Source organism: Anas acuta, chromosome 8, assembly GCF_963932015.1.
Source record: "Anas acuta chromosome 8, bAnaAcu1.1, whole genome shotgun sequence".
In the NCBI taxonomy this organism is placed as follows: domain Eukaryota; kingdom Metazoa; phylum Chordata; class Aves; order Anseriformes; family Anatidae; genus Anas; species Anas acuta.
The window spans coordinates 9,884,190-9,904,779 of record NC_088986.1 but is presented as its reverse complement, the minus strand read 5'-3'; the positions used below and the strand labels follow the sequence as shown (position 1 = coordinate 9,904,779).

At 41.0% G+C, this 20,590-nt stretch overlaps 1 protein-coding gene and 1 long non-coding RNA gene across 11 annotated transcripts in view; both read left to right on the top strand.

The window, feature by feature from the left end:
• Positions 1–7,600, top strand: part of LOC137860642 (uncharacterized) — a 31,128-nt gene extending 23,528 nt beyond the window's left edge. For all 4 annotated transcript variants that reach the window (XR_011099118.1, XR_011099117.1, XR_011099116.1 and 1 more), the window contains 2 exons: positions 135–260; positions 2,316–7,600. This is a non-coding gene — a long non-coding RNA (uncharacterized lncRNA). The remainder of the gene's footprint in view (positions 1–134; positions 261–2,315) is intronic.
• A 799-nt stretch (positions 7,601–8,399) lies between these two features.
• Positions 8,400–20,590, top strand: part of MAST2 (microtubule associated serine/threonine kinase 2) — a 190,144-nt gene continuing 177,953 nt past the window's right edge. For 4 of the 7 annotated variants that reach the window (XM_068690812.1, XM_068690810.1, XM_068690809.1 and 1 more), the window contains exon 1: positions 8,400–8,828. In XM_068690812.1, coding sequence (XP_068546913.1) covers positions 8,652–8,828 — 177 coding nt within the window. In that variant the 5' untranslated portion in view covers positions 8,400–8,651. The remainder of the gene's footprint in view (positions 8,829–20,590) is intronic. The other 3 variants (XM_068690815.1, XM_068690813.1, XM_068690808.1) reach the window with 2 other exon arrangements.

Below are 20,590 nucleotides of genomic sequence, written 5' to 3'. Positions count from 1 at the left end.
ATTTTACTGCAGCCCCTGGAAGAGAACCTGTATCTCCTGACTCCCAGGTCTTTGCTCTTTGTTCAAAAGATTCTGTTTTTAACCTGCTGCTCTTTGCTCCACTTGCTCTACCTGCCTTATATGTAACCTTCCAGGTGGTGTCACAAGCACTGGAAGAAACTGTCGCTTGCCCCGTTGACAGTGATCCCTGACCAGATGTCACTGTGAGGTGTGCTTTCTGCAGGGAGGATTCTGCATCTGGACATAAACCATCACAGGAGGTAGACACGGTGATTACAAACAGTTGTACTTACTTTGATGGATCAAATCTCACTGAGTTCTCTAACAAGCAACACCACTGACTACCCTGCAATTATTTAGATACATAAGGAAAATAGCATCTCTTGTTTCTGTGTTTAAAACACAACAGTGGTTTGTCAGGTAATGCTCTGGGGTCAGTATTTACAAACCTTTTTTGCTTGAAAAAAGCAAACTTTGGCAGAGTGGAAGTGTGGTATTCATTGAGCAAACTTGCTGAGCATGATAATAAACCAATCTCTATTAAACTATAAGCATTGATTCCTATTCTGGCTCTAGCCTTGAGGCAAAAGTGCTGCTGGCTTAAAAAAGCTATTTTCAGATCAGCTGATTTTTTTTTTTCCCTGGAATGAATTTAATTAAAAAGTTTATTTAACATTAATTAACAAGTTTAAAGAATGAATTCGCTTAAGAAAAGTTTAAAGAGGCATAAAGTAAGTATAGAAGAAACTGAAGTAAATCTGCTACCTTATTACCTATGCCCTCACCTCAAGTGGCTTGACCTTGTGTTGGCTGAAACTAAAGGAGCTCCTTGCTGATTTGTAACGTAAAGGACTTGTGCATACTTCTTGGTACTTTGTTCTGTGTCTTCGTACAAACTGAGGGCTGCTGTGCAATATAAGCTTTCACTTTAAATGCTGGGATGAGTGGATGGGCTCACCAGCCTGCTAAAAGGCACAGAAATAGTGCATGTATTGTGCCTTTCTTCTTGGTTTGCCTGAAATGCATGCACACTTGTAAAGGTGTTAGCATGCCAGAGGTTTCTTGTAATGCCTCTGTTTACAGAATTGACATACAAATTATATAAAGCTATAGGAAACTGGGATCTTTTTCAGGCTTGGAATATGAGCCAAATGGGACCACTTGCTGGGAGATTAGGCAGAGTTTCTAGCAGCAGGAAGGAAAATTGTCATATGTTTGTGATTTCTCAGACTTGGCTTTGGTTAGCAATCCATGTAAGCAGGCTCAGGCTCAGGAGCTTTTAGAGATCTCAGCTATACATCTCCATCACCTGAGAAATGAATCTTGATTCTTTTTTCTTAAAGTACTCCCTGGGTAGTTTTGTGTGATGTATTATACCAAGAAATTTGTTAAAGGAAATTTCTTACACCTTCCACACTTGAATGAGTTATTTCTATTACCATTTAATTTTAATGTTAATATTATTGCCCTGTGAACTTCTATTAATCTTTTCAAAGTTTCTATATAGAGTTAAAGCATGCAAGATATCGCCACAGACAGTAATCCTGGCATCACTACATTAAATTATTATGACATTATCAACTGATGATCTGGTTGATAATGGCCTGTGACTCTAGTAGAAGTATGTATCTATTCCAAAATCACAACACTGCTAAGCAAGGGCTCAGGAGCCATCTACCTGAGTAAATTTCTTCTGGCAAGAGCCTCGTGGGCCGTTAGGTTAAAAAAGTATAAGAAATAAAGCAACTCTAGCTAGCTGCTAACTTTCCAGCTTCTGGCTATCAATTTAGTAACTATGTCAACTGACATCTCCTAACTCAACAGAGCGATTCCTTTTTTGTGAGTCAGATCTCTTTAATGACTGAAGTAAGCTTTTACGGTTTTATATTCTTGTTAACTCTGCAAAGTTTATGTGGTTAAGGGGAAAATTGTTTGCACATCCATCCTGTGACAATTGCCAGATCTGTTTCCCTCTTTGGCATCCTGAAAGTGCAACAACACTGTGACTGGAGTGAGATGAAGTTTCAGGAGCATAAATGAGAGTATTTGGCCCGTTACAAATTTATTATAGATTGCAGTGGGTGTTAATGAAATGAATCTGCTTGCTCCTCATATCTCAGTATGAGCCTGCACACTCAGAAGATGGAAGTGTTTTTCTCATTAACTGTGACAAGAAATGTAATGAGGAACACAGGCTGTTATCTAATTTAATGTCATTCCTGAAGCTCCTTTGCAGAACTGCATTTAAAGTTGCAATAAGTGGCATATTGTTTGCTGACCAGTTAAGTGTACATTATTGACTTTTATTTTGTTAGGCTTCAGAACCGTGGGTTCATATTCACAAGTCTCTGCTGAACGCATCATGTCACAAGTCAAGCTGAATGCCAAAGGAGACACTCCAGATGGACTCAGTCTGGCACTCCTGACTTGAAACAAAAAGCTGAGGTCAAATCTTAACGCTGCTGAATTCAAGGTGCATCTTGTTTTTCTTCACTTCAGTGGGGCCAGTATTTCTCCTTTTATTTTGCCTGTGTAAGAATTATATTATGGTATGAAGTAAGGCTTACTTGCTTTGTTTTATTTTGAGTACACAAATGCTGTTGTGCTAGTTCTCCAAAAGAGCACAGAAATGACAAACGCACCAATAATTTTATGTAACCAAGAGAATGAGTCAGTGGGGGAAAAAAAAGGGCAAAAAAAATAGAGATTTTAATGAGTAGTAGACTTAAAAACCAATCACAACCCAAACAACAAAATTATCATTACAAAAATGTTACTTTAAGCCCCATGTTCGTTTTTTTTCAAAATTAAAGGGGGCAAAAACCTTCTTATTTTACCATATTGCTGAGCTGAGAGAACCTCTTGAAAGCATTACTGAATGCTCTTCTCTTGCCCTAGTCTTTCATTTGCCTTTCATGTTCTGCTAGTCTGTTACTGTGAGGTTCCTTGAACCACTAGCAATTATTGCTTTTTTTTTCTTTTCCTTTTTTTTTTTTTTCTTTTTAAAAAGAATAGGCTCTGGTTAGGATAGCTACTGACTGGCTGTGCTGTGCTGTGGGCTTTCACAAGTGACAAAGAAAATGTGGCTTCAGCTTGACCTATACTCCAGAATTGACCAATTGCAATCTTGTCCCTAGTTTAGACTGTTCCTATTTGATTGAATTGTCTGCAATTACTTATGATGTATTTCTTTGCAGAAGAGTATGAATACTATTTTTTAAATTTACACTTAATTATAAGTGTTTGTAATTACGAGTGTAAAGAGGTAATAATAGATGTCCCTGAGTGAAGTTGTGACGTAGTGTTTGGAAATATTTGGTGCCAATACTGGGTGGTGGATGGCCATGTCCCACAGCCCCCTTTTGTGCCTTCACCCTGTGCTGCCCCATTCCCTTCACTGTGCTGGCACAACCCGGATAGGGTTGTACTCCCAAGCAGATGGGGGAACTGATCCAGAAAAAAAAAAAAAAGAAATCCAGCAATTCCCCGCCTCCAGTGTTTCTAGCCAAATCAATTTCCCAGTCCGGTTTATAGCACAGCTGTAGAAACAGTTGTGTTGCTGTGTGGAACACAAGGGCGGTATATCACAACGAGAGAGACAAACAGTGGAGGGTAGGACTGGCAGTACTTTAAGTCAGAACCACCAGCCTCCGAGCCCCATTGTGTGAGTGTTCTGTTTTTTCTTCATTGGTACATTGAACACCTTGTAATCAAAATTTAGAGCTGACAGGTCTATAAAGAAAACAATGCAAACACAAGGTCTATAAAGAAAACAATGCAAACACAAGGTAACAGTGAGCTCATACTGGTCAGCATATTAAAGGCGATGGCAGGAAACCACCAGATTAATCATTGCTGAGCTTTTCCTGTTAGCATCAGTGCAGGGATGAGTTTTAAGTAGGACACAGTTGAGGTCATTGTAGTGTCTCTGCTGACTTCTGTGAGGAATGACTCCCATGCATGCCTTATTAGTTCTAGAAAGCTTTGCTCATTCATTGCCTCATGGTGAATCTCTGGTTAGAAAATTAACCACAGCACTCCTAGAAAAGGTATTTTTTTCAAAGTTTGTTTCTTTACATTGTCACCTCTCTCTCTGCATCTCTCAAATGGCTCCTCTCTATCAGTCAAAAACTTCTTTCATTTCCAATCCCTTTGTAGTTTCTCTACAACCTTTCTCTCTCTTTCAATACAGACAGGTTAAGTCCCTGGAAGTGTTGCAGCACCATTCTCCACTTGTTGGATTTCAGTGGCTTGCTGTCTTGTACCTGTCACCTCATATTTGGGTGGCATTTCCATTAACAGCCGTATCACCTTGTGTCATCCTCGCCAGCCCTCCTTAAAAGTCATCTCTGTTTGGGTGCCTAAAGAGAAGGTGACAACAGATAGGATCTGATGCTACTCCTGCTGGCCAGCATCTCTGTTCCCACGTGTTTCCTTTTCTGGACCTTCTAGAAATACGCCCAAATATACATATTTATACACATATGGAATTTGTACTCTGTTAGCCCTAGGGGTAACAGCTCCACTGTGGCAATTGCTGTGCAATCAAGTCCAAGCTGACTGCAAAGGCAGCGTATTTGCTGGACTCTATCTGTCTCCTTAAAGCTATGATGTTTTTGCTGAGTTTTTGTTGCTAAGAAGTGCTGTTAACTTAGCTACTGCACTGAGCTCTCCCTAAACCTCACAGGTTTTGTGTATTTGCATCTTCTACCTCCTTACCAGATGTAAATGATATCTAGAACATGGCTACAGCAGTGCAAAGCTGTCACTATGACATACTGCATCACTGTAAACAAGGATAAATGTCCTTCACAGTATATAAAGAAGGAAAATAACAATTGTAAAGGAAATAATATTGTGTTATGACCCGACTTCTGCTATATATAGATCCAGCAATTGCCATCCTGGACCAGGTTGTCAGTTGGTTTACTGTATTAGTCAGTCTCAGGGGCAGAATAATAGTATTAGTTTCCAGTAAAGACACAGAATATATATTATATAATCTTATGGAATAACCTGCCTGTAAGAAATTCCTTCCAACTCTTCCTTACTTCAGTGATTAGTGTCTGCCTTAAAACATGAGTGTTTATATCTTTCCTGTAAAAACAGTCTGTATGTAATTATGAGAATTATTAATTACACAAATGTCTAACGCAGAACTTCTCAAATAGCAGACCTCACTAGATCGACATCATGAATAAATTTTGACTACAGTGTGTCAAAGTCCTATACTTAAAAATTCTCCTGCATTATTTTGGAAAATCCTATATTTTTCACCATTTTCATGGAGTTTGGGGTTGGTGGTGGGGAGCTGTACTCTGGCTGCAGTTCTCAGCTGTGCAGGCAGCATGCAGAGCTTGGCTAGCCTGGCAGAGCTGGGGTTGGCGTCTTGCTTTTTGCTGAACCAAGTGGGGCATCGTTCTATAAATACTGATTAGCCTTAGTCAAACCTTTTCCTAGCAACTCTTACTCTTCCTGCGGTCTACATAACTACATTTTTTTATCTTTATTGTTTTGGTTTGCTCACAACTGGTATGTAGTTGTATCATGCTGTTTTTCTAGTGAATCTCAAAAAAAGAATGTTGTCACAGAGGTGAAGTTAAGGAAATAGCCAGGAGTCATGTTGACGACATGCAGCCTGCATAATTACTTGTCATTACAGACATTCTAGGCAGGTATAGTACAACATATCCCACAGTACTGTGCTGTCTTCAGGGCTGGCAGCATATTGCCAATTGCCTAACATTAGTATTCCAGCGTAAAGACCAAAACTTCACTGTGAATACCATTAGAACTGGGTCACTAACAGAAGGTGCGTGACAGCTTAACATGCAGAACAGCTAAAGCCATTTCCTCCTTCTCACACAGAGCAGAAATACTGAGAGTGAAGATTATGGATATTGCGTGAGGAAAATGACAAATGACAAGCCATAGCAATATACTCGTTTGGTGGCATTAGTGGTGCAGTTCTGCCTTGGAAACAGTGAAATTAGGTGATCAGCTGGCTGTTGTGCTGCACTGGTTTTGCTAAACATTGGAATTCACTTTAATAGGAACCCAAATGATCGGGTGAAGTATTTCATTTTGCAGAGGAAATTCTCTTGCTCAGCAGCACCCTAATAACACTACTATTTTGCATTTTCTATTCTGTTTGGAATAAAGAGGTTTTAACCTTGCAGCTTCAAACTGTGTATTTCTACTCCAGCTCCAGGAATTATTACTGGAGCAGTGTGCTCAGCAGTCATAAAATTGCTCCAGATAGAATTCTGTCCTTTCCGAAAATATTAGGAAATAAGCTGGACTAGATTTTGTGTTCTGTCATACCAAAGTCTCTTTAAACCAGCAAGGGGAGAACATGAGGGAATTCTTCATGGATAGCACTGTTCCAGCTACCTTCCGAATTGGAAAATTCTGCTCAGACATTCTTTGTATGGTTGAAAAGAAAGGTGGAAGCCAGGGCAAGGAAGAATCTGGAAATGCAGAGAGGAACAGAATAAATTAGGTGAGTATCTGCAAGTAAGCCATGCTGGCTCCCTGTGGTCCCCTGATTTTGCTTTATGTTAGACAGTCTGGATAATGTGAAGAATCAGCTCCTTTACAAGCTTTCATTAATTACTCTTCTATTTTTTTTGTATGTGGTGGAGTATCTCTGGAGATGAAAACTGTATGCACCATGCTCTGCCTCATTCATCCTTACCCTTTTTCCCTGCTAAGCCTCAAAGTTTTACTCAAAGTTGGAAGAAGAGAGTTCAGACAAAGCTCATATGGAAAAGAAACATCAGGTCAATCAGCTTGGTCTGCAGATTCAGGCCATATTCAGCGAAGAGCTTAAATTGAAAAAATACGAGAAAATCAGTACAATGAGTATTTTTCCTACACATTCAACATGAAACCTCAGTTCTTTTGTTTCAAAAATATTGAAAAGACATCTTGAGTCCAACATACTAAACAGGGATTAAACTGAGAAGTAAATAATCCCGAAGCAAACTGAACACAAATCTTTTACAAGCAAGACGTCCTATCAAACCCCAAGTGGCTTTTTGATCCAGGATGATAAAAAATATTTTAAAATTGTTTTGAGAAAAATACTGGACCAGAAGGCAATTATTTATAATTCTATCTAAAAGTCACAAGTGAAGATTTGCTTTTAAGACGTTTCAAAGGCAGGTTGCGTTATTCAAATTCTCATTGCGACTTTTCTTCCTCTGAATTCTTTTTTTGGCACATGAAGAGAACAGGTGTGAGCCAGTGCAAGGTGGCCCACAGGCCACAACCAACACATAACTAATTGGCATCTATGTTGCAACAGGGAAAAGATCCAGCCAAATTATGACAAGGCACGGTGCCATCCTAATAGACTGACATTATCGCGGATGCCAGGATTCCATAAATTTGCATTATTTACATTTACTTAGGGCAGGATTCCCAGCTGGGAAATTCCACATGGTTGTCCATCTCCCTCATATACAATTATAATCGAAAAAGATCTCTGTGACTAATCCAGCATCCTCAAATGGTTTTCAGCAAGAATTTAAATTTTCTTAATACTTACTTTAAAATGCTCCCACTCATGTACATCAATAAATCATTTAAAAGGGTAGTTTTGTTGTCTTTGTTTGTACAAAATGAATAAATAATTTATAAAATCAGCCTTTCTGCTTGAAGGATGTATGAACTTTTTCATCTTGGGAAACAGATTATTATTATTTTTTTTTCCTGCAGCAGTAGCAAAGTTTCTCTCTTATTACGTAGTCAGGAAGAAGGCAACTCTGAAGCTATTTTGTGAAAAATGGATGCAGAAACTCGTAACTTACACCCTCGGGAAATAATTTGCAAAGGCAAAAATGCAGAAAGGGCGTGAATTACCGAGATGAAACACAAGATGATGATACATGCTCTGATTACTCCTTGAGGTAATGAATCTGTAGGTTTGCCTTCCTCTACTGAGGAGACGGTGAATTACACCTTCATCTGCTCCTTGATGGGATCTCATTCCAACTAAAAAATGCATGGAAGGTCTTGATGGAGATGGTGTTGCCTATGAGTAAATAGGAGGTGGCGGCATCACTGTCCCTAGGGGTGTTTAAGGAGAGGTTGTATGTGGCGTTTAGGGACATGGGTGACAGTAGGGGGATGGTTGGACCAGATATCTTGGAGATCTTTTCCAACTTTGATGATTCTGTGACTCTAAATGTCTTTATTGCCCCAGGCACCAGCCCCAGCGCAGCGCCCCTGAGGGAGCTCCCCTCAGCTTCCCGCGCGCCTTTCCCGCCTCGCACCTTGTGGCGCGGTCTCGCGCTCACCCCTTTCCCGCCCTTCCCCAGATCTCGCGCCTGTTCCCGCTCTGAGGCGGCTGCTCTCGCGATAGGAGGCGGCGGCGGGCGGGCTGTGAGGAGAAGGAGGAGGAGGAGGAGGAGGAGAAGGAGGCGGCCGCCGGGGGAGGGGGGGAGGCGGCGCCGCGGCAGCCGCTGCGCCCGCGCTCCGTGACAGGCGGCCGGGGGCCGGGCATGTCCCTCCGCCCCGCACGCAGGTGGTGGCGGCGGCGGTGGTGGCGGCGGTGGCGGCGGCGCCGCCCCGGCTCTCCGTGACTCTCCATGGGGCCCGAGCCGCGCCGCGGCCGCCGCTGAGGAGAAGGCGCCGCCGCCGCCGCGATGAGGAAGGGCCGCTCCCGGGGGGACAAAGCGGCGGCGCCTCCTCCTCCTCCTCCTCCTCAGCCGCCGCCGCGGAGGGAAGGCGGCCGGGCGGTGGCCGCCAGCGCGGCGGAGCGCAGAGCCACCCTGCTGGGGGGCGGCAGGAAGGAGCCGGAGGCCGCGGGGGCGCCGGAGAGGGTAACGGCGGGGGGGGGCGTTGGCATGGCAACGGGGGGGGGGCTGGGGGACATGGGGGGGCTATGAGGTGAGGCCGGGGGGCGAGGTGCTGAGGGCTGAGGGGAGGCTGAGCTCGCCGTCCTGCCGGCATCTCCCCACGTGGAGCGCGTTTCCTCAGCCCTTTAAGGGGAAAAAGGGTGAAGCTGGCGCTCGCCGGCTGGCTGGGGGCTGTCAGGCAGGCGGAGGAAGTGGTGGGGGGCTGCCCCCAGGCTTCCCGTGGCCGGAGTCCTGCCTGCGTGCCGGTGGAGGGAGGGAGGATGCGGTGACATCTAGCTGGTGCTATGTGCTGGCTGCTGCCGAGTGCAGAATCCTGCCTGGGAACCTCCCGCAGGTCGCTCCTCATCGTAACACTATTTGTGATGCGTATTTCAGCGTTTTTGTCTTCGTTCTTAACGCAAGAAGTGATTTATTTGGGAAGTCTAAATTTGGTAGCTATTAAGAATACATAGGTTCATTAAAAAGAGCATTTCTGTTCAGTGCATACACTCATGTCTTTCACCCCTGCGGAAAAGGATCTCCTGATTGCTACTTAGATTGCAGGGATGAGAGACCCAACAGATTTTAAGCTTTGTTTTGGATACATTTTGATATTCCTAGTTTTACATGAAAGAAAAATGTGAGGTGAGACTTAGCAGTTTAAAAATGCAGGTGACAACTGATGCTTTTTTTTTTTTTTTTTTTTTTGAGAGGGAAGTATCACAAGTATAAGGGTTCCCAAGATGCAGTAATTCATTGCTTTGTTTTGCCATTTTTAGGAGCGAAGAGAAGAACTGTTCTTTGACATTTCCTGTCAAAAAGGTGTCTTAAATTTGCATCGTTATTGCAGATGCCCAGGTTTATTCTGTAGCTTTTTAAAACAATTTCTTGGCTTATTCCAGAAGAGCTGCATTATGAGCATGAAGGTGACTTCATGTCTGTACAGCACTATAAACATAAGTGCTGGAAATAATACTAACTGCCATTGGTTCATTTGGAATTACTGCAAAGACTTGGGAAGATTATATATTAGTAGCCGTTGTGTAGGACAACTTTCCTAACTTACTGGTCTCTGAGTTACAGAGGCCATTTGTCGATGCTAGCTATGGGTGCTCCCACTGCTAGCTATCTGAAAGTTGTACTTGGCTGTATTTAAATTGGGAAGGGTGGGAAAGGTGTTTTCATTTAGATACTCGGAGAAACTGTATTTCAGAACAGAAACGACCATTGTTGACTTCTGAGTCAGAACCATGAATACTTGCTTAGTTTCATTGGAAAAATTTATTTTTTTTAGTTGTTAAACTGTGAGTCTTCCACTGGATATAACTGATTATCAGGGATCTACTAGCTGGGAGAGGTATGCAAATGGCAGGCTGCTCTAGAAGCCCCGGGGTGTGTGCAGTCTTGCCAAGCTCAGAACCTGTCCTAACCTTCCGGAAGAAAAAATGCTGTTGGGATTCTTGGAAACCAGACACTGCCTTCAGTGGTAGTGGACTGGCATTTTGGTTTTGACTGGTGAGTGTCTTGAATATAGACTTCTTGGACTGGGATCTGGAAGAAGGGACCTCTAGTGCAGTGATTTCCCCACCCCCCCCCACCCCCCCTTAATTTTATTCACTAGTACCTTATAAAACCAGGGGGCAAAGGTGCTGCTGCTTTTGATCACTTTCTGAAACAATTGAAGAACGCTAATGTGCTTATTCAGGCCAAAAAAGTCTTAAAAACAGAAGAGATGACTGTTTCTGTTCCAAACTGCCCATTAAAATAGTGGCTGGTAGAACTCTTGCAGGCACCAGCAAGGTGCTTGCTGTACTGTTATGACACAGTGTGTACCATGTATTGACATGGAAATTGGAGGAAATTGCTTCTATTCTTGGTACTTGTGAACCAAACTTGTTATAAGTTATGGATACAGAATGTGCTGTGTACTGTATCATGTTGTATTGACCTCAAGGAGCTTCATCAGAACAGCATTATTATTGCAAAACAGGAAAGGCTACAAATTCAGAAACGCCAATATTTGAAATTCACAAGACTTTTAAATGGGAGATGCTGGCAGTGTGCTTTTATCTCAGGTACTCTGAGTAAACCTTCATACTGATATGACTTGTAGGAACAAGATCTCTGTGCTGGCAAGTATTTGGTGGGATGCAGCCTTTGAGGAGATTAGCAGCTAAAACTTGGAAACCTTCTACTTGAAGGTCTGTGAAAGAAACCCCCAAACTTTGAAGGAGAACGTCTCAGCCCCTATCCCTTTGGTCTTCCATTTGAAGTGGTAGAAGTTTTGTAAATGCAGTAAACAACTGGAAATAAGTAGATGTGTTGGGCAACTTCAATAAACACGGCAAATGATCCCTCTCACAGAATCTGTCTTTAATCTCAATAACTCGGTATTTCTTTAAAGGTCAGGAGCTGCTTGTGCAGAGGGTGGTGGAAAGGGCCTTTGGAGATGCAAAAGAAAGCTCGATACTCTTTCCACTGATGCAACTTGCAGCTTGACAAATCTTTCCTTTGGGGGCCGCTTCTGTTTTAAGCAGCCCTTGTCTGGAGCCAGGACCAATGCAACAGTGTGCACAGCTGCAGGGAACGGCTGGGGATTAAATTCAGATTTCACACTTTGTTTGCCATACAGTTTCACAAGTTTGTGGTTGGGGAAGACTAAGCTACTCTAGTGTTGGAAAAAGTACTTATCAGACTGTGACCATGGTAGTTAATCGCCATACTGACCTTTGGGCCTTTGAAAATCTGATCCTTTAATGTGCTGTGCTTATAGATCTGACATGTACATACGATTAATATTTTCACTTTTTTTATGTGTTACATAAGAACATTAAAATGACCGTACTTGGTCACATTACCGATCCTGCTAGCCCAGTAACCTGCCTTTCTGAGCTGCCAAAAGCAGATGCTTAGTGAAGAGTATAGCGTATGTTGAGGAAATACCTTTCCCAGCCTCCAGTAATTTGTGGCTCTCAGATTTCCGGAACTGGAGGTGATATTTGTTTTTAGTGCCCCCAGTGGGTTTCTTCTTCTATGAATTTGTCCAATCAGTAGTTGAAGCCATGTATACTTGTAGCATCCACAGCATCTGGTGGCCGAGTGTTATATGGCTTAGGCACAACTTGTGTGGGGAAAAACCATCCTCTTCTTGTTTGTTTTCTGACTTTCTACCTGTTTGTTTCATCCCTTGTTTAGCTCTTGTGTTGGAAGAGGCAGTGAAAAAAAAATAATCCATGTTCTTCTGTGTGGCTTATGGCTTGATAACTCTTATTTACTAGTCCCTTGTTTCCAGAGGAGTTCTAGAAAGAGGTGACTCTGTCCTTGTCATTGTCCTGAGTACTCTGCATCTTTTGCAGGTCTGTTCCTTTGTGGAGACAGTGATGCGGAGATCAGAGGAGCAGGGCTGGGGAACAATAACCAGGACTGATACAGTATTTCAGCATATGACAGCCTGTACTTTCATATAGTTTGTTGGATTTTATTCTTTAATCTTCTGTCTGTCCTTTTTTTTTTTTTCTCTCTTTTTTGACAATCTTTGACTATTGAGTAGGCACTTTCGGGGAATTACTATAACTCCACAAACACTCCTTTAAGTGGTAATAGCTGGTTCAGAGTTTCTCATTGTGTACATAAATTTAGTGCATTTTTTTTTTATTTGCTTATCTGTATTTATCTACGCTCAGTCTTACCTGCTATTTTACAACCTACTTGAACACTATCATTAAGGGCATCTTCAGATCTTTGGCTGTCACTTTTGCAACCTTGAATAACTAAGCATTATCAGCAAACTTTGTCATGTAAATGTTACGCTTCTTTGCTAGATCTTGCTTTAAAATACTGAAGGTGTTGAACTTGGAACAGATCCTTGTGGAGTTCCACTGGCGATCCTTTTTTATGAAGAAGGTTAGTTGTTCCAACCTCTTATTTTTTATCTGTTAATCAGTCAATTCGTAGTTGAATTGCCCTTCCTATCCAATGACAGTTTTGTTTCATTGAGTGAAAGCATTTTGTCAAAGACTCTAGAAATGCAAGTGGGCTGTCTCAGCTTACTCATCATATGTTTACTGACTACATTGAAGGAGAAAAATAGAAAGTTGAAGTTACTGTTTTTAAAAATGATGACAGTCGCCCCATCCAGAGGCATATTTCAAGCATTAAATTGTTTCTATATGATGCTTACGTAATTACTTTGAGACACCGTGATATTTATTGTCAAAGATCCTCTGTGAACTATAGTCAGTGTTTGTCAGTGTTGCTTTTGTTGTTGTTTTCTACTTCAGGTAGAAGTCAAAGTTCTCATAAAGGAGTCTTTGGTGCCTAGAAGATAGGACTTGAGGGGCTTACGATGAAGGTGTACAAGATCATGGTTGGTACACAGAGGGTAGGTAGCATGCAGCAGCTGACTGCTTCCAGTAGTATTAAGCTAGTCAGAGTTTAAAAACAAACAAACAAACAAAAAAAACCACCAACAACAAAAAAGGTGGATCTTCATGCAAGCACTAATAGGCATATGATTTTTTGTTTGCCAATGGAAATTATGGATGCAAAAAGCATTCAGAGTTCAAGCACTGGAGGAGGGGTGTAGTGAAGATCACTGAATAGGGAGCCTGCATCCTACTGAGGAAAACTGAGCTGAAATTAACCAGCCTCTGGGAGAACTTTAGAACAGAGCAAGCACACGATGCCTCCTTTTACTTGACTTTTACTTGGGAATGACTATTGCTATTTGTATGTTTTATTTCCATGAGGAGTGGGCATTGGCCTGTCCCTAACAAAACTAAATCCTATCTTCCTCTGAAAGCAGGGGGAGGATAAACAGATGTGAGGAAAGCTGAACTATTGTGGAGAGTGTAGAAGGATAGAGGTTGAGCACTGGAAGAATAAGATAAAGGATGCTGGGTACTGAGTATCCACGAAGAGTGTGCGCTGCTGTCTAAATGTATCCAGGGAGATGGCAGGTGCTTGGCTTGGAGATATGGGGGGATATGGGAACAGAAGCAGATCCCATGCTTGTCAGTGCTCCACCCTCACTTCTGTCGAGCTTCCTTCTAGTACTCTGGATGACCGTGGCCAGATTTATGAGTAGATTCCATGACTTGATGTGGCCTGGTAGGATAATAAAGAGATGAAGAGGAATACAGTAGCAAAATTGGAACAAATAATTCAAAGGGCTGATAGAGGGACTGCAAGTTGTAGAGAGAGCCTTCTGTGTTAGATGGACCCTTGGTCTTGGATGCAGTTTAAGTCGGCTGCTGCTGACCAGGAGTCAGACAGAAATTTTGCTAAAGCTTGAGGCTCCTCTGCTGTGTCTGCATTCGTTGTATGGCAGAAGTTCAGTTGATGCCAGCAGGCAAGCTACATACTTAATAGAGAAAGATGAAAAACCTTCTTACTCCTGGTTAGCTTCATGTTCTGAGACTCCTTTGTATAGGGCAGTCCGTGCAGTAGACTATCTCCAGCTGTAAATTTTGATGCGACCGAAGAAACTGAGACCTTGCGTGTTCCCCAGACAACACATTTTGTCACTTCTGCATTGGAGGGAAAGTGTTTCTTGACCTCTGAACAAGGTCAAGTCTTTTAACTGTTACAGTCATTTGGAACTGTAACACTACAACCCTTTTGAGAGTAGCAGAAGTATTCCTTTATCGCCACAGCTTTGCAACTTTGTAGTTTTATAGGTCCCAAAGCCTCATGGGTTATTGTGGCAATCAAGTGTGATTTCTCCACATGCCCAGGCCATGGAACTTTCCTGAGAGAGAAATTTAAAAATCTCTCTTAGAAATTGATCTTATCTTAAGCTTAGATCATGGTGTGTCCGTCACCTCTTCTGGGTAGCTCTGCCAATGTTTAATTATTCCTGCAGTTAGGAAGCTAAACCACATCTTATTTCAAGGCTTGTTTTGTCTAACATCCAACTTTCAGCCGTGGAATATGCCTGTGCTAGCACAGGCAGTAAAAAGTCTCTACTATCTGATATCTTTTCCATGTACACGTATTTGAAATGTAAAATCTAGCTTAAGTTGGAACAGAAGAAGAGTTCTTTTGCTTTCCCCCTATTTGTTCTTGGAGCGTGTGCACCAGAAGTAGGGGAAGTCTGGTAGCAGTTTGGAATACTGCGATCGCAAGCGAGGTTACTTCTCAACTACTGTTTGATACTTGTCTTTTTGCAGTTCGGGGATTGCATTACCACAGTTGGGTGTGTCACAGGAGAGAAAGTTTTGTAACGTTATGCCTATGTGGATATTTCTACTCCCTGTATTCAGGACATTGTGCAAAATGGTCCAAGACTACTTAGAAACAATGAGTTGGAAAACTTCTTCCCCCGCCTTTCATGTTGTCTCTCTTTCTTTTTTTCTTTTTAATAAGGAACAGCAAAGGATCTTTTCCACTGACTTCTTATCCTGTTCATTTCTTTGGAAAGCAGTCAGTAACCAGCAGGGAGAAACTGGCCAAACCCCAGAGTCCTAGTCAGATTTGTTTTGCCTCCACAGCTGCAAATAAGCTGTTACCATGCTTTCCCTGTTGTGTGGCAAGCCTGGAAATTGAAGAGATCTTTCTTTCTTCTCCTAATCAGAAACTGTGCTTCAAACATAAGTATTTTGCTCTCTTTTTTTCTTTTCCTTCAGACTGCATAACAGTTCTGGATTCTTTGGTTATTTTTGCTGTGGGTCTTCCCTTTTGCTTGCTAGGTGAAGAAGCAAGCTTTTAGAGTTTAGTAGGTGCTTTGCTTCCAAGCTTTCTGTATTCTGTCTCCCAGGCTGCTGCTAAGGGCTCTGTTGCAGCTGCTGTTCTGCTCTGTCAGCCATGGACCCAGTGGTTAACAGCTCACAACACGCTAAATTCTAATTTCATATCAAAATGTAAAAGTGGGGTAAAACTGATGTGAAGAAGATGAAAGATTGTTTCCAAAATTCAAGCAAGCAAACAGAATCAAGTGGACATATTACTAGCAATGCAGTTTTTATTATGCACATTGCAAATACCATAAAGGCAAATATAGATTAAAAATAGTCAGATATGTTCCTTGAACATTATTGCCCCAGCTTATCAAAGGAGGAATGGTGTTTGCTGAATTCTAGAAGATCAGGAACCATCTGTTCACAGAAATACCCCTAGCTGCAAATTTTGGGATGTTACTGCTGCTTAGGGCTGATTTTAGGGCGATTCTGTCCTGTCTCTGTTTCATCAAAGAAGCTAAAGAAAATACTTTCAGAAGACATTGGTAAAGACTCCCAAATTATGAGCTGTCGACATGACTTACCATTAAAAGCTCAGAGCTGTTTTTTCTAGACCTCAGACTTCCTCTTCCCATCTTCCTTTCTTTGCTGTCTTACAGAACTTTTTCTCATTTTAGTAGGAGAACAAAAAAGTTTTTTTTTCCATTTGTTGTTGTTGTTGTTGTTTTTTGATCTGAGAAGATGCCAAGTTCTATCCCATAAAGCTTCTAATATGGTGAACCAGACTGCAGCTTCTTTGTATGGCTGCTTGGCGGCTGTTCTTACTCATCTCAGAGTTTATTTTCTTCAATTTATCCCCTTCTCTGTCTGAAAATAAAGGTAGTGAAGAAGCCAGAGCATAGCAGGGGAGGAGGGATCTCTTTCCTGCAATATGTATGATTCTGTTTGTTTTCTTCTCTCCTGTTTTCTGAGGAAGCGAGAAAAGCCAGAAAACAAACCCCCGCTGTGTTCTGTAGGTATGTCACCACCTTCCACCAGCAGATTCTTGTTGAACCTTCTTCAGATTCTTTCTGATGCCACAGCTACTCTTGCTCAGTGTCTTCGTTAGCCATTTTTTGCTTTTTTATATTTTGATCAGGCAGCAATAGCAGCTGCTGACAACACAGCACTCTGAGTTCACTTGTGTGTTCATGCTAATGTCTGGAAGCAAGGAAAACAAAGTGACTGAAGAAAAGACTCATCTAAAAGGAGGCAAAAGGTAATGTTGTAAAGGGACTGGTTCTGCAATAGGCTTGTTAGATAATAGCAAAATGGAGCCAAAGGGCATATGGCACCTCTCTGGTCTGGTGCCATAAAAACATAATGTCCCTCAAAGTTGCATATTAATGGACAAACCTGATTTGTTTCTGTAATCGATAAGTAGGTAGACATTGTGTCATCAGCACAGATGATTCAGCTTGCCCGTGTGAGGTTTAAATTGCCTGTCACTAATGAAGAATAAGAGCAAATATTGTGCACAATCCACGTTAATATCTTGCATATTAGAATAGCTTAGTGGACAGTGGAGAGCCTTATGAATATATGTTCACACTCTATTCACACTGCTGATGATATGCCTCTGAATTCAGCAGTTCCTTGTATTCCTTGTCCAAAAGAGTATACAAGTGAAGGAGTCAGGAGAAGACATCTATCAGTAGTGGCTGGTTTTCTTGTGGGACTACTTGTCTTTGCAATTATTAGCTTGAAGGGAAAAACTGCTGCTACTTAGTATTTGGTACAGAGCAGTTGATGTCCAAGGCTAGGGTTAGGCATCTACAGAAGCCTCAGAAAGACTGCGGAAATACTCATAACTGCCTGCTTTGAGAAACAGGCAACATCCATGTGTTTTGTGTTGAAGGGATAGGTGTGTGTTATTAACCACATGCTTAGAAGTTGGCTTGTTTGTTGCACAAGCTCACGTGCCTTCTTGCAGCACAAACAATTTCAGTGTTGCCCTGCCTGACAAGGCAGTTCTTAGAGTCTCTAGAAGAGGCAGTTCTGTATTCTTCCCCAATAGGCAGCTCGGGCAATAAACATTACCCTTTGTGCTCCATCAGTCAAAATAGCTTCGGTGCTTTTAAGAAATGCAGTGAATTATTATATGATATGGTGATAGGTTCTTATTTAAATATGTATGTATGAGTTGTTTTTTTTCACTCTTAAGTTTTTATTTGCGGAACGTGAGTAGCCAAAGTTCAGGAAGCATTGAAGACTGCTGGCCTAGTGAGTTGTATGAGACTAAACCAAAAACCTTTATCACCCATCAAAAGCTTGTTCCTCAATAACCACAGCAGCTAAGTAGACAAGTCATATAGTCTTACACAAGTTGGTTTCCACATCAAATTATGTTGTGCTGTGATTAGTCTTTTTGTGGTGATGTAGTACTACTGGAAGCCTGATCAAAATGCTGATCTTTAGAGGGAGAAATCAAGTCCATGGCCACTCAGAAACCTGCCTTTTTTTTTTGTGTGTGTGTGAGGAAGTACAGAAATCTGTTTCAGCTGAGGAGAGAATTCAACATCTTTTTTTTTTTTTTTTTTTTTTTTTTTGATGTCTTGCTAAGTGCCACTCTTTGGCTATAGGAAATTGATGCTCTGTGTTATCTCAGTGTATTAAAAAGCTCCAAAGGCCTTGTTTGGTTTGTAATGAAGTGGCTGTGTCGTCGCCTATAAAACCTGCTTTAAAACATGTTGCTTTTTATTTGCTGTTTCTCTAAGCTGTGTTTTTGTGATAGTGTGTTGTCTGACTTAAGCTTAGGTTTTGTGAACCCTAAATCTAGTAGTCAATCAGAAATTATTTTCAAATACTCTGTTATAAATACATGCTACATTGCAGTGAGGGAAGAGAGCTGAAGGCTGAAAACCTGATAATAATAGCATAATAAAATAGCTGTCTAGCTTGTAAGTTTTTATTTTTTGCTGTTCGGAATTGCTCTGAAATTAGTGGGAGTTCATTATGTGGAAAATAGGCTAATGCTCTTTTCTTTTCAGGAAAAAGAAAAGTAACAGGCAAAACAAACTTTTTATTATTTTCTTCTGCCATTAAAATTGTGTAGTAAATGCTTTTACTTTTTGTTATGCTATACCTATAATATATAGTTACGTATTCATTATTATACATATAGTAAAAAAACTAACAAAATATTTTCTGAAGGCATTGGTTGGTATGGACTTTCACAGATGTAAGAGCAAGATGAAGTTTTAAAACATTCCATGTAGCTGTTTAAATGTCCAGAAGCAGATACCACTGATAAGATTACAGGGCTGAAATAAATGTTGGGCTGTGGGAAATTCAAGAGTTCTTGAAACTTGCTTTCTGATCCATTGTCAGCATACACATCTTCATGAACAGTCTATATAGGAACACTTTTCTCTAATGGTTTCTACTATACATCGTCACAAGTAATGCACCATAAACATTTTTAACAGTACAAAGCCAAAATAAGTTGAGTACTTTATATTTGAATAAATTTGAACCAAGTGGTCAGAACTGATGTGAAGTATCCAAAGAAATAAATGACGGTGACTATTTTAGAGGAGAAGCTATAAACGAGTTGCAAAGTTAATGCAGTGACCGCAGGCATTTAGGAATTTAACCATTGAGATATAGCTGGTGGCAGTGACCTACAAGTAGCCTCTTTGTTTGCGTGATGAACTAATCAAATGACTTACATTGGACCAGTGCAATGTCACGGTGATGGCAGAAATAAGTAACCATGAAAGTTACATGATGCATTCAGTTATTATATATAACTGAATATATAATATACAATATATAATTATTTGGATGTTCTTTGGCCCTTGCATTGATCCTTGTTTTTAGGACAGAGGAGAATCTGTTTACAGCTCTCTTTTGCCAGTTTAGCAGACGCTTCTGCTTAAGTGTCTGCTGACTCTAGACTTCCAGTTTGTGCTCCAGCCTTGTTGATGTGCAGAAACCTGACAATTGGGCATTGTTTTTGTTCTCAAGCAGAAGCGAAGAAATACATGGCTTGTCGTTAAAAACCAAAAACAAACCTTGGCTGTTGTTTCTTTAGGATGGAACTGGATTGTGCTGCTTGGTGAGGAGAAGCTTTTGTGTCAATCTATAGAGACTCCATTTTTTTGTGCAGACATTGATAGAATTGTGAATTAGTTTATCTTTGTGTCTGCTATTTTATGTGCATTCCGTTAAGAAAAGCTAAGGATGAAGCATTTTTTTTTTCCAATGGTTAGCTTAATTTCTACCATTATAGCGTCTTATTTCCTTTGGGTCTTTGTAATTTTATGTACCGTCTTACAAAGGACAACTTTTTTTTTTTTTTTTTCTCCTATACTATGTGTGTATATCTGCTGTTGATTTTGAGGGAAAATTTATTCTCAGGAAAACTGCATAGTGCTTATTATTTTTGCTGTGCATTGGCGTGCTCCTCATCTGCGGAAGGAAGTGAGAAGATTCCAGATGGTTTGTGGAGACAAAAAATATTGTTGCCAAGGGACCGGCACTCTCATTTTTACAGACAAAAGCGAGTGTTTAATTTTTTTTTCCTGTTGCAAATACTGACTCTCATTAGTGGTCATTAATAATTTAATTATAATAAATTAGCGGTATCTAATGGTTCCACTGCTACTACTATTTGGGTGATAGCTGCAGTATAAAATATTAAAGCATCCTGGGCAAGAAATGTAGTTTGGTTAAAGAGGATTCCAGTAGTGGTTTTTTGTTTTCATAATTTTTTCCTGTGCAGTATGCAGTATTTAAATGAGCTTGTGAATTAAGATCACATCTTAAAATTGTTGTACACTTGTCTGTAGTTACTGAATGTCTAATTAGAAAAGTCTCTTTGTCACCTGACCTGTTCCCTGCCAAAATTTGTTTCACGAGTGACCTTTTTATTTTCCTTGTAGGCAGCTTCCTTTGAAACAAGTCTTGAAAGAGCGGTTGGTTATGGATTTTTCTCTTCTGACCGCCTTGGCCTTGGGATATTTTTTAAGGGCTATATCTCAAATAGCACCTACAGAGACTTCTATTTGAGACTGGGCTTCACACTTA